At 39.8% G+C, this 17,473-nt stretch overlaps 1 protein-coding gene across 1 annotated transcript in view; it reads left to right on the forward strand.

Annotated features, from left to right (window-relative positions):
• Positions 1–1,122: 1,122 nt before the first annotated feature.
• LOC104625354 (triple functional domain protein-like) overlaps positions 1,123–17,473 on the forward strand; it is a gene marked incomplete at its 3' end in the record, with an annotated part of 58,373 nt that continues 42,022 nt past the window's right edge. Inside the window, exons 1-4 of the mRNA XM_010292962.1 lie at positions 1,123–1,195; positions 9,236–9,350; positions 12,765–12,957; positions 13,617–14,129. Coding sequence (XP_010291264.1) covers positions 1,141–1,195; positions 9,236–9,350; positions 12,765–12,957; positions 13,617–14,129 — 876 coding nt within the window. The remainder of the gene's footprint in view (positions 1,196–9,235; positions 9,351–12,764; positions 12,958–13,616; positions 14,130–17,473) is intronic.

Raw genomic sequence — 17,473 nt, forward strand, 5'->3', positions numbered from 1 at the left:
TGTGTTTTTCGGATCAACATGGAATATAAGGACATAAATAAAACGCTTCCTAAATCTCACTTATTAAAGAAGGGAAGAGTTTAGAATCTGGCCACAGAAATGTAATGCAAGTAGAGAGGAGGGACAAGCTGCTGATGTCCTGCTTTGCAACATTGACTGTAATCACAGAATCACTAAGGTTGGAAGGGACCTTCAAGATCATCAAGTCCAACCATTAATCCAGCGCCACCATGTCCCCTAAACCATGTCCTGAAGTGCCACATCCACACGTTTTTTGAACACTTCCAGAGATGGCGACTCCACCACCACCCTGGGCAGCCTGTTCCAATGCTTGATCACCCTCTCAGTGAAGAAATTTTCCTAATATCCAATCTAAACCTCCCCTGGCGCAAGTTGAGGCCATTTCCTCTTGTCCTATCACTAGTTACTTGGGAGAAGAGACCAACACCCTCATCGCCACAACGCCCTTTCAGGTAGCTGTAGAGAGCGAAGTTGTAATCACTCATCTTGGGGACCATTTCAAACTCCATGGGTGTATAGAGTTAACATGACAAAATGTGCTCTCTGTTACAAAATGCCACTCCTGTCAGGCAGTAGAAAAGACACAGTTGAGAGCTTTATCTCCCAGTTCTGCTTACAGAAGTGATGTAAGGAAAGATGCATGTAAATAGTGTTGGGTTTTTTCGGTGGGTCTTTTTGTGTGGTGTTTTTTGCGGACTTGGGAATTTTGGGGTGTTTTTTTGTTGGGGGGGTGTGTGTGGTTTGTGTGGGGGTTTTTTTGTTTTGTTTTGTGTTTTTTTTTTTTTTGTTGGACTGGTAGTTTTTTTTTATTTACTGATGAAAAAGGCTAACTCCAGTATCCTGTTTTCTACCGAGGATTGCTAACAGACCGTGCTATTTGTGTTAAGCTAGTCAAAGCAATGACTTGTTCATTAATATATTTTTAAAAGGTTAGCTTATTTTTTTTTTGCAACCTTTTACTGTAGGATTATCTTAACTCCTGTAACCATAACATTCATGTTGTATTCCAAAGGTAAATGTGATACAGTGCACTCATTAAATGTAGAAGCTGAGCTTGCCTGAATTTCTGACTAATTACCTTGTCTTTTTCTGTTTTCAGGGTTTCGCAAAAATGATGAAATGAAGGCTATGGAAGTATTACCAATTTTAAAGGAAAAAGTTGCATACCTTTCAGGTACAGTTATTTTCTTCTCTCGTGGAATGCATAACTGTGTTGTTAGTCAAATGCTAAATGGTATTCTAAATACTTTAAATATCGTTACAAAGTCATGGAAAGCTAGGGTAGCACCTATTCATTCCAGTTGGGTATCCCAAACATAACAGAAGCATTGTGAAAGGATCTGTGTTTTGTTGAATGTGAAGCATACTGCATGTTGTTGTCCCAGTCATGTCCTGTCTCCCCTGCATATCCAACAGTACTACTTAGAATGACCTGCTGTACCATAGTCATATTCCTTCTCTTATTTCGGGTTCTTCTGCTGGAGAGTTTTACAGAGATGGCTTTGTTACTGGCCCGTCTGAAGCACTGGAGAAATACCTCTGTTGCAGAAGTGAAATTTCAGAGCATATCCTTTGAAACACACTTAATAACTTAATGGTGAAATGAGTTATCATCTAATTTTAGCTATCTGCAGCATACACCTTGAAGTTGGTTGGTTACTTAGTGAAGAATAGCAGAGGATTTAAAAGTGGGGTTTGAATGAATGAGTATCGTAACATATTCTATAACTTGATAAGTAACTTTACTTGATGGAATGATGTCCGAGGTGCATATTTTTGTGAACTGCATTTTGGGTGTGAGAAAGTATTTCCAAATCTGTTGGGATTAAACAGTATCATTCTCTTTGCCATAATTCGTAGTATCAGATTTAGAGGACAATCTTGTATTTGAAAGGAGCTTTGGGTTTTTGTGTTTTTGGTTGGTGTGTTTTTTTTTTTTTTTATAAACAATTTGTCAAGAACTCAAAAAATAAAGCTTTCACCTGTAAATATTAAAGATACAAAATGATCCCTGAAATTGCACTCTTCAGAGATTTGCTGTGCTTGGATGCTGATGCTTGCAAGTACACTGTGTAGTTCGCAGTACTTCATCCTGTCCACTCTGCTAAGTCAAGAAGAGATGTAAAGCAAAAGAAGATTTTTTTATTTTTATTTTTTAAAAGGTCCTGGCAATTCTAATGAATGATATAACCGACTGCCCAGAGCCAGTTTTCCTGGTAGTGTGGAACTCCCAATTCTTCTGCTTATGTATTGTACTAGTCGTGAGGGCTTGCTTAAAATTGTATTTTCAGAGGGAAAGAAGAAAAGAAAGGGAGTTAAGCACAATATTTCAGTTCCTCATTACTCTTTTTGGACCTTGCGTTATGGCACTTAATGAAAATGTAGTCAGTTTCCATTCCAAAACCTCGGAATTTCCAGGTTTTCCAGAGCTTAGTTTAGACCCCTTACAAGGGATCCAAAAGATGATAGGTGTTCTCTAATGTTGATTTGTAAGCATATGGCATTCTGAAAAGGCATTAATTCAGTGAAAGTGAAGTGGGCCAAATGAAAATTGAGGGGGAGATGATGGATTATGAACCAGAGCAGATGAGCTCCAGACAGGAAGAAGTGGTTGCCAACTTGCCTGTGTAAAGGTAGCAACTTCTGGTAGAAGAATGGAGCAAACAGCTGTGGGCAGCAAGACTGGCTGGAACTGATCTGCCAAAATCTGTAGTTTCACATTTCCATTGCGAGTGGGGCTCCAATGAAATGAGATACAGCAGTAGTGCAAGTGATTAAAAAAGAACAAACAACCAACCCGCAACAAAACAAACACACACCCTGCGACCCTCACCCCCAGGAAAACTACCACCACTAGATCTTAACCATTGTGGAACTAGAACTGTCAAGTTTTGTACCTGGGAACACAAAGGTAAGGAAGACTCTTGGACTATTGACTGAGAGGCTTTCAATGTCTGCCTGTCTTTTTTTTTTCTTCAAAAGTACAACTTTTACTCAAGTACTTGGTTTTAATATTTGGAAGTACAATAACTGGTTAAGGTCTGTAGAAGTAGGACGTTGGGGATATATGTACTAAAATTCATTTCTAAAGGTAACTCTAACTTATCTCTACTAAAAACACTAATAGTCCCACTAATCCTAAGGCATCCACAAACATCACTATAATTTTTGTGGTTTTGTTCTCTCATTTATATTGGAGTTCTAGTAGAGTTGTTGCAACATGTTCTCAAGTAGAAAGTAAGTATGACAATCAACAGTGCAAAGAAAAGAAATGGTTATAGAGCAGGAAAGTTACACAAATAACACAGTCTGAAAAAAAAATTCATGGAGTGCTTGAGATCCTCAGTTCACTTTCCCAGTCTTTTCTCTGCCTTGTTCTGCTGAGACCTTCCTTCTCCAAGTTAAATGAGTAAGTATGGGCTGTATAGCAGTATATTCATCTTTGTGTTCTTAGAATACTAAAGACACTGATCTTTCCACAGTGCTGACTTTGGTCCCAAGAAATGCTTAACCGCTTATTTTGAGATGGACTTACAAGGGTAAACCATCTTATGGAGACACCTGGACAGGCTGAAAGAGTGGGCTAGCAAGAACAGTATGAAGCTTAACAGAGACAAATGCAGAGTTCTGCACCTGGGTCAGAATAACCAAAGAACCCTGTACAGGCTAGGGTGTGTATATCTGAGGAGTAGCCTTGTAGAAAGGGACCTTGGGGTCCTGGTGGAAAAAAACTGAACATAAATCAGCAGTGTGCTCTGCAGCCACAAAGGCAAATTGGATCCTGGGCTGCATCCGTAGGAGCTTACTTGCAGAGACAGAGATGTGATCATCCCATTCTACTCTGTGCTTTTCTGGCTGCACCTGGAGTACTGTGTTCAGTTCTGGTCCCCACAGTCAAAGAAAGACACAGGCAGACTGGAGAGGGTCCACAGGAGGGCCACAAAGATCATCAAAGGTCTGAAGAACCTGACCTGTGAGGAGAGACTGAAGGAGTTAGGTGTTTTCTCCTCGGAGAAGAGAAGGCTCAGGGGGTACCTCATCACAGTATTCCAGTACTTAAAGGGCAGCTAAAAGGAGGACAGAGTCTCTGTCTTCACAAGGAGCCACATGGAGAAGACAAGGTGCAACGAGTGCAAGTTGCACCAGGAGAGGTTTCACCTCAATATAAGAAAGAATATTTTTTACAATAACAGTCATTCACTGGAACAACTTCCTCAGGGACATGGTAGAGTCCTCATCACTGAAGGTTTTCAAGGTGTGATTGGACAGGGTGCTAGATAATCTAATTCAGGCTTCCTTTTCTATGAAAGGTTAGACCACATAATCTTTCAAGGTCCCTTCCAACCTGGGCTATTCTGTGGTTATTCTGTGGTGCTATGAGAAGTTTGAATCTGAAGTCATCAGTGAAGGAATTAATTCTGAGGCTCCCAGCTCCACCAGGCTTTTGGGATCCCATTGCCTTTCTAAAGACACAGGCAGACTGGAGAGGGTCCACAGGAGGGCCACAAAGATCATCAAAGGTCTGAAGAACCTGACCTGTGAGGAGAGACTGAAGGAGTTAGGTGTTTTCTCCTCGGAGAAGAGAAGGCTCAGGGGGTACCTCATCACAGTATTCCAGTACTTAAAGGGCAGCTAAAAGGAGGACAGAGTCTCTGTCTTCACAAGGAGCCACATGGAGAAGACAAGGTGCAACGAGTGCAAGTTGCACCAGGAGAGGTTTCACCTCAATATAAGAAAGAATATTTTTTACAATAACAGTCATTCACTGGAACAACTTCCTCAGGGACATGGTAGAGTCCTCATCACTGAAGGTTTTCAAGGTGTGATTGGACAGGGTGCTAGATAATCTAATTCAGGCTTCCTTTTCTATGAAAGGTTAGACCACATAATCTTTCAAGGTCCCTTCCAACCTGGGCTATTCTGTGGTTATTCTGTGGTGCTATGAGAAGTTTGAATCTGAAGTCATCAGTGAAGGAATTAATTCTGAGGCTCCCAGCTCCACCAGGCTTTTGGGATCCCATTGCCTTTCTACCTGCACATTGGTCCTGATTCCAGCACCAGACCACCAAAGGTATCTCCTAAGCCATTCTTGAGATGATATTTTGATCCAATCAGAAATCTTGTGTTTTAATCAAGTTAAAGCTCTTGGTAACAGATACCTCTCACTGAGGTACCACTTTTACTCCAAGTCTACTATGTTGTGATGAAACTGTATTTATAAGAGTTTCCCTTTTCTCCTCCAACAAGTACAAGTACCTCTTCAATCTGTGTTAGCCTGAGTTATATTGCTTTGATATTGCTTTATGTCAGTCTTTGCTTTTCATTTATTCGTTTCCTTTGTTCATTTTCAGGTGGATATATTTAAGAGATCTACTCAACATAGTTTCTTTTTCTTTGCACAATCTGAGTACTTCATCACCTTGAAAAAAATATTTCAGTAGTTGCTTTTCCTCTGCCAGAGGTCACAGTAGGTCTGATGTGATTCACTCCTGCATTCTGCTCCATCATCACAATCAGTTTAGCCTGCTTTATTGAGCTATTAATGATGTGTTTCTGTAAATGAAAAAAAAATCACATAATTTAGTGTATCTGAAGATGTATTTAGATGGAAGAGGATTCTTTCTCGTCTCTGTTGTCTGTAGCACCAGATGAGGTAGTTTAAAAAAAATAAAACTAAAAAAGGTGAATTTAGAACTAAATTTTTTACAAATGAGGGCTGTGGTGTGGATAAGTCATCTTGGCTTTTTAAAATCTGTGTGGTCCATGCATATCTTAACATCACAGCTACACTAACATATTTTAAAACTGTTACAGAAAGCTAAAGTTCATGCTTGAGAAGACAGGTTGGAGTGAGGAAGAGAGATATAGGCTTAGATATAAGAGGCAAGGAAGTACAGAAGAACAAATACCTCTGTGAAGTATTGTGAAGTACATCCTGTTATGTGTAGGCTGATAACTGTAGAGTCCCAAAGCTCAACAAGCTAGCCTGAATTCTGGTGTCTGTATTGATACCATATTGATTCTGGAATAAATTCTGAATTTAAAATACTTGTCCTTCATGAAACCAGTCTGGCAGACTGGACTGCTCTATCTTGTGTTGGTCAAAATAACAAAATAACTTCACGTGTAGAATGCAAATGCTCGAGTGCAACTTCCCTGTGAATCCTGTGTTGTTTTTCTAAAGCTGCCAAAAAAGTGGTTCTCAAAAAAAAAAAGGGGGGGGGGGGGAGGCGGGGGGGAAAGGAAGACAAAGCGGGGGGGGGGGGGAAGTGGGGGGGAAAGGAAGAGAAAAAGCTTCCTTGAACTGATTTTCACCTAACTGGGAAATAATCTGCTTGAGTATTGGGTGTCTAACCACCTGAAATCAAAATGCCTCTAGTGTTGTAACCATGAAGTACAGATGGAGTCTGGGATGCAACTTTTTGGTTCAGTTTTAAACTGAAGTCTGTTGAAGTACGGATGCGTTTACATTTCCACACATACTTCCAGAAAGAGAAGCATTTTCTTATAGGTGCAATTATCTTGGTTTCATATGAGAAACAGCACTTGATGACTTGTCCCGCTTTTCAAACATGCTGTAAAAGCCCACCGCTTAGCTTTGCCCAAGTACTTTAAGACTAGATAAAAAGGTATTTCCTGAAAAAACTGCACTACTCAGCCTGCTGGATTTTGGCGCCATTTGGAGGCCATTGACAAGACTGCTGTTAGTGATGTGCACTAGACAGAAGTGATTCACGTTGGCTGACTCATGTGAGTTGATCAGCTACTTGTATGACACATCCTGGCATAGACAAAAACAGAGAGAATATCTCAGTGCAGTGGAAGTTTTATAGAAAAGAAAAGGGATAAAAATGGAAGTCTCACTGATGATAGTAGTAGCTTAATAAGTTTTTGTTAAACCAAAATAAAAGGGGTTTGAGTTGAATAAAGACTATTGTGAAACAGTAAATTTCCACCTGATGCCTCATGCATTGTTGCTTTTAACATTCCTGTTCGTGTATGACACAGGAGCTTAAGTAGCAAAGGAAATGAGAGTTATTTATTGGAAAAGGCCTAAAAAAGCTTTCAGTGGAGCTGATGAAAGAAAATAAGTATTTGGAACTTTTTTGCATAATATTTACAATTTTGGTATTTGGTTTGTGACTGGATAGTAAAATTCTTTTCACCAAAAATCAAGCTGTGTTAATTTCATCAATACTCATGTATACCTGAAATTTTCATGACAAGTTTTGTCTCCAACATACAAAAATTTCAGGATAAGATTTATCATAAATGTAAGCACCACACTTGAAAAATGGGTTTTTTCTGTGGTGTATGTGGAGCTGGGACCCAACTGAAGTGGTATCCAAAAGAGCATAAGAATATGGGTTTCTTTCCTCTGCCATGTTGGAAAATTGCATGATACAAGAGTTGCTGTGTGGGAAAGGCCGGGAGGACTGATCTGAGCTGACTGTGTGTAACAAGGCATTTTTTTTAAATGCTTGGAGGGTGTTAAAGACAATTCAGCATACACTGTTCTTTGCTAGCTGCTGCTTTTGAAAGAAGAATTTTCAGCCTGAGCAATTGAGCACTTTTTTGGGGGGATTGGAATTAGTACTGTTTGCTAGTTGGAACCTAATTTTTTTTTTTTTTTAGATCTCTAGCTGCTGACTGAGGAGAGCATTAAGGGCTGCAGCAGACTGTCAGCTAAGTTTGGTAGCTTTGGAGCCCTGTGATCACTCTGGAGCTGAGTGGAGACCTGGGCTATTGGATTCCCAGTCTTGTCATTTATCCTTCCTTTCTCTTGGGGCTTCTGTCTTGCTTTTATCCTGTCACTTGCTATGTAAAAATCCTCAAAGGTCTATGCTTGGCAAGTGGATCAGGATGGTCAAGACCAGCCTTGCCCTCTGTCCATTAGAGTGAGACAACTCAGTTGTTTTTAATCTCATGTCCCACTGAAGAGAGTCATGGAATATAAGAATACTAATTTCCTTTAAGTTTATATTCCTGGCATTGCAGCTTGATAGAAGCTCAGAGATGTCTCTATCTTTTCCAGGTTTCATTTGGTGCCTCACAGGGAACATGTCCAGTGCAGACAATCCCTGTAGACCTTCACAGCTAGGCTTAGTGTCTCTAGCAAGCACATGCAGACTGTGTTGGGGAAGACAGTAATGAATTTTTGAGTGACTGGTTTTACTCATTTGCTTTTGGCCTTCCTTTCTAATGGATATTTTAAAACTTTTTTCAGTAACATGGATTTACAATGAGGAGCTGATTTACAATGAGAAATCATTCAGGATAGAGGATAGAGGATACTGTTTTTCTGTGCTTCCATGGGACAGAAGAAAACAGTGCACACATCTGTGATTGAGAACATAGATGTGAAATTTGGCTAGTAGGAATGTGTCTGCTATTATACAAGTGTTGATAAGAGCAGCCTACTGACTTGAATTTAGCATTTAGTAATAGTAACATTTTGTTGTCACTAGCAAGTGGTTGGGTATAAGATTACATTTTAATGTTCAATTACAATAAGTCTGTCCAGTTTAACAAGTAAGATGAATACATTTAAGTGGAACCACTCGAAGTCAGATTTTTTGCCTACATGGTGAGTGGATTCATAATTTCCTTGTTTTGCATTGCTAACAAACTTAAAAACTGTAATCTGACATCATAATCTGCATATCAGAATGGGGTAAAAATATAAATTAAATGCTTAAATAGTATCCACTCACTCATCTTGGATATGCATCAGGTGTGAAATTCTATACACCTAAACTTTGTGCTAGTAATCAAGTTAACACTGAGTATCCTGTAGTTGCCTACGAAGTAGCATAACTGTAGTTAAGTTTAATCTGTACAATTTCTGATTAAAAAGTTAAACACCTAACAAAGCACCGTTGCGGGAGACATCACACTGCCAGTCAAACTTGAATGTGACTGTAATGTGTAAGTGTAATTCCATGGTTATTCTTTGTTTCAATTTTTTGTCGGGTTCTTCCTCATTGTAGGAATTGTGACAGTATGCTTATCAATATTCCCAAAATTCAATTTTAAACTGGTCTCTAAATGGCAGTGTTGGTATTTAACTTGAAATCACTTCTTTTTTTAAGTGTGTATTCATGCAGCAGTGTAGGACTTAGGTTTTCCAAAAGCATTCTGAAGACTAGTTTTGCAAACTAGAATGGTCTTATGCTGTGGGTTTTTCTAACTTTTTTTTTTTCCAATTTTTCAGGTGGCCGAGATAAGCGTGGAGGCCCCATTCTAACATTTCCAGCTCGTAGTAATCATGATAGAATACGGCAGGAAGACCTTAGAAGACTAATTTCATACCTAGCTTGTATTCCTAGGTAAGTTATGATCACTTAATAAGCTCTGAAGCAGTAAAACAAAATAAATGCTATATGTTGTGGTATGCCCACAAGCTAGAATACTGAGCAGGTTAAGAAAATGAGCAAATTCATACCAAGTTCTGTCAGTTACTGTTTTCAGACTGCTTTTTTGGAAAAGACCTAAATAGTTGCTCTACCTTGCAGAAGAAAGGCAGCTGGCAGAATGGCTGGTATGCTTTAGCTGGAAGTAGTTTGTGTCTTGGAAATGGCGCTGCCATGCCATATTGCTGTCACTGTGTTGAAGATTGCAAATACAACTCAAAGGCTTTCAGTACATTAATAACTACAAACATGCTGGTCACCATTCACAATATGCCTTGAATGGACTGCGGTCAGCACAACACTCCTAACTGTTATTTGTCTTAGATAAATTATAGTATCCTGATATATCACAGAAATAACCAGGAGAGAGAGATGTAAAATTGCTTCTATAGGTCTCAGATAAACCGTGGAGAGATGTGTGAAAATACTGATTTCATTGTATTATCAAAAATTTTAGCTATGATTTACAATATGCTGTTTAAATAAATTGGCAGAAATAAAATCCAGCACGTGTATGTTTGTATATATATAAATATTTATACAAAAAGTTTGTTCACATAAAACTTTATTTCCTAGTAGTAACTGAATTGGGGGCAAAAATGATCTTAAGAACTTGATTTTAAGTCTGCCTCAGAATCTGGCAACATTTGGTGCAGACTGGAGCAGCTCTGACTGTGCCTGAATATGTTTGCTCATGACCTCAAGGAGCAGTTGTCATAGTTGAAAAAATAATCCCGTGGACAACATCCCTCAATGCAGTATCTTCCATACTTCTCTAATGTGTTGATTTGTAGGCACTCTTCTTTGCCTCTGATGTAATCAGCTATTGGTTTCAGAGTGGCAGAAGTGCTTTCATAAAAATACCTTCTAGACATCTAGTTAAGAGTGTGTATGGCCTTTAAAAGCACTTGTTGGTAGTTCAGTTATCCTGGTCTTTATTTCACCTTAAAGTATAGGAGTGGTTAGTGTTCACTCTTTCTGTTGTTGTTGATTGGTTGGTTGTTATTTGAGGGATTTTGGGGAGAAAGAGGAAGGAGCAGGGGAATCAGTCTTGAGATTTTTATATCTGAAATAATTTGACTTCACATTTGAATGTTTGACGTATATTCTAGCCCTCTAGAGCTTCAAGTTACTAGAGAAGTTAGTAGGCAAACAGACATCAAAATATGACCCAAGAGATTTTTCTAGAGGTAATCTGGCAAAATATGGTGGTCCTCTAGCAAAAGGTGTGTGTTAATTTAGCATCAATAGACTTCAAATAAAAATAAAGTTAGTGTAGGTTTTTTTCTCTGCAAGCATGGCAAAGCTTTGAGAATAAAGGGAACTTTATTAAAAGCAAGACTCACTTTCACTCAAGTCATGTAAAACATGACTGGTCATGCAACTCTTGCTAATTAAGAAGCCCCAACTGGTACAAATGGCCCCAAATAGTTTGTCTGTTGATTTGTTATTGCAGTACTGTTACTCTAGGTAGCTGAAGATTCAGAGGTATCTGTTGTTTTTTTGCAAGAGATCTAAACACTTAAGGTGATTTGGTCTCACAATTTTATTACTCTAATGATTTATTTGATTTAAAAATATTGCTAAATTTAAGACATCAGTGCTGACTGGACCAGGTATTAGTGTAGTTCAGGTTTACCTAACAGATGACTTGGTAGCCTCCCAGAACAATTTTTGTGATCCTTGGCCAAAAGGGATTAATTCTGTGTCAGATGATGTGGCCACATGACAGGAGGACACATCTGCATTGTATTACATGGTGCTTTGTGCACCCCAGTAGATGTATGCCTCATGAATTAGTGGCACGTGCTATCCTTCTCAGTTTGTGTGGTAGGATAGGAATGGGCCAAGCTGCGCTTGTATAATAGTATGCAGCTTTTCAATAATGGGTGTATCTTTAAATCAGTAGTTGTTTTTGTCCTTTAATTGTGTGAGGCTATTAGAAAACATTTTCACCAGGGACAGAAAATTGTACCTTGTAGCCTAGATGTATTCCAAGCTGGTCAGTTTTAATGCATTTTCCTGCTGCCATTGCTATTTTTGTCATTCCTATGGGCAGGTAGGACAGCCAGCATTTATCTTGATAAAGTCTGTTTTTAAATGGTGGGGGGGTTTTTTGTTTGGGGGTTTTTTTTTTGTAATCCAGCTTTAAAAAAGCTCCTCTTCTAAGGAACCTGTATTACCACTTCTTTCAGGAGCTCTTCGGCTCTCCTGCATCAGCCGTAACTCATCCTTCTACAATGTGGCCAATGAGCCTGTGTAAAGTATGCCAGTGAAGCTTCTCTACTTCTTGGACACTCTGAAAACCTCACCACATGAACTCCAGAATTGCACTTACATTAGTCACATGCCTGAAAGTGACTCATGTACTCAAACAATGGACATTTGGTCCCTTTTGATAGTCCATTGGTTATGATGCATTGGTTTTGAAATATTTTCCCTTTCCATCTTAAAAAGGTCATGTAGCAAATTCGACTGGAACAAAATCAAAATTTCTGGTGTTGGTGGTGATTGCCACTTTTGATCATTGGCAAGCACTAAGTGTACAAAAGGTATTGATGAAAAGAAATTAAATCTGCCATTCCCAGAAGAGTTGCCAGAGAATTTGGGTATAAGGTCTGTCAACTCTTGGACAGCAAAATTGAGCTCAAATTTTGTAGAAACAGGTTGATGCGGTTTTCTTCACAGCCATAAAATGCTTTCTTATCCATTAACTATCCACAAATTGATCCTGCTACAGAAGAAAATGTCAATAAAAGGGGTTGGTGTTTTTTTTTCCCCTCTACAGACTAACACTCTTCAACTCTCAGATAATATGGGGCTAGGTCTGAGAGAGTTTAAAAAAGTTGCAAAGTGGTGGGTGAGAACAATATGCCATATTCTGTCTTTTAGAGGATCCCCAGTCATTAGAAAGGCATGAATATTGTCATCAGTAAGTGTGTGTGTTCTGAAGAGTCAGTTGTAAATGAATTACATATTGCTGCTTCAGTAAACATACCTTTAACGTGTGTGTAAGGTAAAGGAAAAACTAGACAGGAAGATGAATCATTGTGAATATAAACAATAAGAATGAAAGAAGAGATAAAGGCAGATTATCAAATCAGCAACAGGTGTAAACCTGTCATCTGCAAGGAGTTTGGCAGGGGGGTGAGAAGCTTCCTGAGAGGTTCATGAGATCTGCTGTACGTGTCAGCTAGTCAACAGTGAGACCCCGGTGAGGGTGTGGCAGTTAGCTGAGAAGACCACGTTCATTAAGCAGTGTGGTGCAGTAGGATGCTGTGTTTGAAGTTGGAACGCTTGCTTGATAATCTTTTGTTCTTTCTTCTACAGTGAGGAAGTATGTAAACGAGGATTCACCGTCATTGTAGATATGCGTGGGTCAAAATGGGACTCCATAAAGCCTCTGCTGAAGATTTTACAGGAATCCTTTCCCTGTTGTATTCATGTTGCACTGATAATCAAGCCAGACAATTTCTGGCAGAAACAGAGGACTAACTTCGGCAGCTCTAAGTTTGAGTTTGAGGTAATTTCCCCTACGGTATAGAAATTTACATTTATTTCATGGTTTTAAGTGTGCTCACTACTGATCAACGTCTTGAAAACTCTCAGATAAATTACATTCTAGATGGGGGGGGTACATTAATCCAGTGGTGCTAGGCAGAAGGCAGTTTTCATCTGTGTAGGCTAGTAGGCTAGTTGTGCATGTTGTCGTTTGTGTTCTTTTTCTGCGGATGAGAAGGATGGAATTGGGGTTTTACTCTTAATGATAAAAAGTTGGGTTTCATCTCTTTGTTGTCTTGGTCTGCATTGTGATAGTCGTGATATCACCAGCATCCTGTGCAGAGGAAAGCAGACAATTGAACCTGCTTAAAGCAGCATGTTATCTTCCTGCTGCTTTACACAAAGTCAAAATTTAATCACAATGGCAGTTGAAAGAATGGTTGCTGTTCTCTCCTTAAGTGTAGTGAGATAAGAAAGAAGTAAAATGTTTCTCTCATTTGGGGAAATGCCTGCAAGATAGAAGGCTGATCAGAGTTGATATTAGAAGAGAAGTGTATGAGAAAAGTTGTCATGTGGACTTCATGAACAAAATAATCAATTGTTAGAAAAACAAAAACTTGAAAGAAAATTTCAAATTAATTTCAGTAACAGCATTTTTTTATTTTCACTTTTATTTTTTAGACAAATATGGTGTCTCTGGAAGGCCTTACCAAAGTAGTTGATCCTTCTCAGCTAACCCCAGAATTTGATGGCTGTTTGGAGTACAACCATGAGGAGTGGATAGAGATCAGAGTTGCCTTTGAGGACTACATTAGCAATGCAACCCATATGCTGTCCAGACTGGAGGAGCTGCAAGATATATTGTCAAAAAAGGAAATGCCTCAGGACCTGGAAGGTGCTCGCAATATGATAGAGGAGCACTCACAATTAAAAAAGAAAGTCATTAAGGCCCCTATCGAGGACCTTGATGTGGAAGGACAAAAGCTGCTCCAGCGGATACAGAGCAGTGATAGCTTCCCCAAAAAGAACTCTGGGTCAGGGAATGCAGACTTACAGAACCTTTTACCCAAAGTATCCACCATGCTGGACAGGCTGCACTCAACACGGCAGCATCTGCATCAGATGTGGCATGTGCGGAAATTGAAATTGGACCAATGTTTTCAGCTCAGGCTGTTTGAGCAGGATGCTGAAAAGGTAAACGATTGGGGGAGGGGAGCATAAATGGGTGCTGCCATTGATGGGAACAAGGCTTGGCAGACTTGAAAGAATTACCAAGGATAACTGCAAATAGTAATTTTTGTCTTTAGGGTTAATTGCTAGCCTTTTAATGAGAAATAAAGGATTTCTTGATTGAGAGTGACTCTTAAGTCTTCTGGAGTAAAGGTGATGGGGTAGTAATTCCAAGCTGTAACAAACACAGATAGCTCTCGCTGAAGAAAATTTTAAGTGGTAGTGACATTAAAGCTTTTGCTTTGGGAAGTTTTGTTTCCAGACAGATGCTTTTGCATGCATCAAATTAAGATGAATGCTGGATACTTTATAAATACAGATGACTTGAGGACTACATCAGTCTCCTTTTGAGTGACCCTTGGGGTTTGAGTGACAGGCAGTCAACAAAATCTGAAGAGGATGACATGGGGAACTGCTTCATTGATGCAGGAGTTGAAGTCCCAGGCTAAAAAATGTATCTCTTTTGACAGTGCATATGTCATTAACAGGGGACTGAGTGATCTCAGAATGTTTCGGGTTAACCAGTCCCTTCAAATGAGAAAGCCCTTGGTTGTCACAGAATTTGAAGAGGAAATATGGCAGGCAGTGCACTTTTAGATGAGCTCAAATAAGACCTCTTTTCATCTAGAATGGTTTTGCAATCACTTCTTATTAACTTGTTACCATGGAACAAATAACTGTAAGGAAGGGTGGGGAGTTTTTGTCTGGGAGAAGAAGTAACTAGACTATGCAGTCAAGTGGTAAGTATGGTCTTTGTCAGGTTTCTTAAAATAATTTGTGTAAGAATGCCTGAACTGGTTGAGACCAAAGTTAAACCAGTATCCTGCTCTCCAGCAGTGATCATAAGCAGATGCATGGGGAAGAGTAAAAACAGAGCAAACATGTAATACTTCTCCTTCCTCCTCCTTCGGCCGTTTTCTTCCTCCGTACTTTCCCTTATCCTGATCGTTTCAGCTCATGGACTTTCTTTATACTACTTTTAATGTTTTCTGCTGTGTTTAAAAAAGAAGTAATTTTTTTAAAGTACCATTTAACTAAGTGTTTCCTGAGTGGGTATAGCTGAAAATAGTAGGGGTATGTGAAGTGTTGAAAAAAATTTGGTCAAGTGAATTTAGAGTTATAAAATTATTTAGAAAATAACAAGCTGCTGGTGTAGTATTGCTTTTTCTGGCCTGAAATGCTTTTCAGCAACCTTTCAGCCACTTAATTACATCATCAATTACTCTTTCTTACAGCATGAACAGAATATATTTGGTGATGCTAATGTGGTACTGAAAGATCTGTTCTTCATTTACTCATCTAAAAGTTGCTTACAGAAGTTGGGCTTTAAGAATCTCCTCATGAAATACTTGAGCCTGTGGGGTTGATTTCTATCCTGCCATGTGGTTGCATAAACTCCTATCTGTGTTTCCTAGGTTCCCGATTTCAAGGATAAGTGTATATTAAATTAATGCATCTTCTTGGGCCTTGGGATGACTGGTTAAGAGATCAGGAGCACAAGTAGTGTTCTTCTCTGTCCTTTCAGTTGCAAGGAATGATAAGGGAAGAAACGGGAAGAGCCAGGAGATTAATACCTGGCTCCAAGCCTAGTGTCACTGGCAGTATTTTGGGGTTTTTGATCATGGGTCAGTTTACGTGAAACCAAGTCTGTTGACAACAGAAGGGGTACACGTGTCTCAAAGGGGAAGAGGATCTTTGCACAGAAGTTAGCAGGGCACATTGAAAGAGTTTCAAACTAGATTTGAAGAGGGAAAGGGAGAAGACCAGGCTCACTAGAGCATCCCACAGCATTCACATGGAGAAACTGGTGGCTCATGGTTTAGACAGGTGTACTTTTTGCTGGGTAAAAAACTGGCTGGACGGCCGAGCCCAGGGAGTTGTGGTGAACAGAATTAAAGCCAGTTGGCAGCCGGTCACAGGCGGTGTTGCCCAGGGCTCAGTATTGGGGCCGGTCTTGTTTAATATCTTTATCAATGATCTGGATGAGGGGATCGAGTGCTCCCTCGGTAAGTTTGCAGATGACACAAAGTTAAGCAGGAGTGTTGATCTGTTAGAGGGTAGGAAGGCTCTGCAGAGGCATCTGGACAGGCTGGACCAATGGGACGAGGTCAATTGTATGTTCTTGTGGGGGACTTCAACTTACCAGATGTCTGCTGGAAATACAATACAGCAGAGATGAAACAGTCTAGGAGGTTTTGTTTGTGAACAGAGAAGGACTTGTGCATGATGTGGTGGGTGGAGGCTGTCTTGGGCATAGCAATCACAAAATGACAGTTTTCAGTTCTTGGAGAAGTAAGCTTGGGGGTCAGCAGAACTGCTACCTTGGCCTCCCTGAGGGCAGACTTTGGCCTGTTTAGGAAGCTGGTTGACAGAGCCCCTTGGGAGGCAGTCCTGAAAGGCATAGGAGTCCAGGAAGGCTGGACGTCCTTCAAGAAGGAAATCTCAAAGGTGCAGGAGCAGGCCATCCCCGTGCACTGAAAGATGAGCTGGCTGGGAAGAAGACCATCCTGGCTGAACAGAGAGCTTTGTCTGGAACTCAGGAAAAAAGAGAGTTTATGACCTTCGGAAGAAGGGGCAGGCAACTCAGGAGTACTACAGGGATGTCATGAGATTATGAAGATTGAAAATCAGAATTAACCGGTGTACTTCTGTAAAAGACAATATTAATTTGTTGGTATTTAAAGGTATTTAAAAGACGTGTAGATGCTTAGGGTCATGGTTTACTGATGAACTTGGCAGTGCTAGGTTAATGGTTGGACTCAATGATCTTAAAGGTCTTTTCCAAGCTAAATGATTCTATGATTCTTTAAAAACAGAGGGAAATGGTAGGCACCTCAAAATGGGGTTGATAGCAGCTAGCATACCTGGGAATTTATTTTTCTCATCAACCCATAGAAAAACATTAAGAAAAAGGTTTATGTAGTGTCCCAATTCATTGCTGGGTTAAGGCCCTTGCCTTAATCTGTTTGCAGCCCTTATTTCACTGCTTGTGTCAGATTAGATTTCATAGCTGAGGGCTGCTTCATCAGTGTACGTCTATGTCTATGTGGTTTAGTTAGGTGCAAGAAAGAGCTCGATTTTTGATGGAAAAATAAAGTGTATTGTATGGGGAGGGATAAACATGTTTGTTTTGGAGGACTTGCACAACTCTTAGCACAAGAAATCTGGTCTGATTCAGGAGAAGAGAAGACAAAAAAGGGGTGAGGTGGGAAGGAATCTGATCAGAATTGCTCTGTAGGTATTTGAAGGCAGCAAAGTCAGACCACCTGAAGAAAGGTGGTAACAAACGGGACCAGTGTCTATTTTGG

Source organism: Phaethon lepturus, unplaced genomic scaffold, assembly GCF_000687285.1.
Source record: "Phaethon lepturus isolate BGI_N335 unplaced genomic scaffold, ASM68728v1 scaffold6578, whole genome shotgun sequence".
In the NCBI taxonomy this organism is placed as follows: domain Eukaryota; kingdom Metazoa; phylum Chordata; class Aves; order Phaethontiformes; family Phaethontidae; genus Phaethon; species Phaethon lepturus.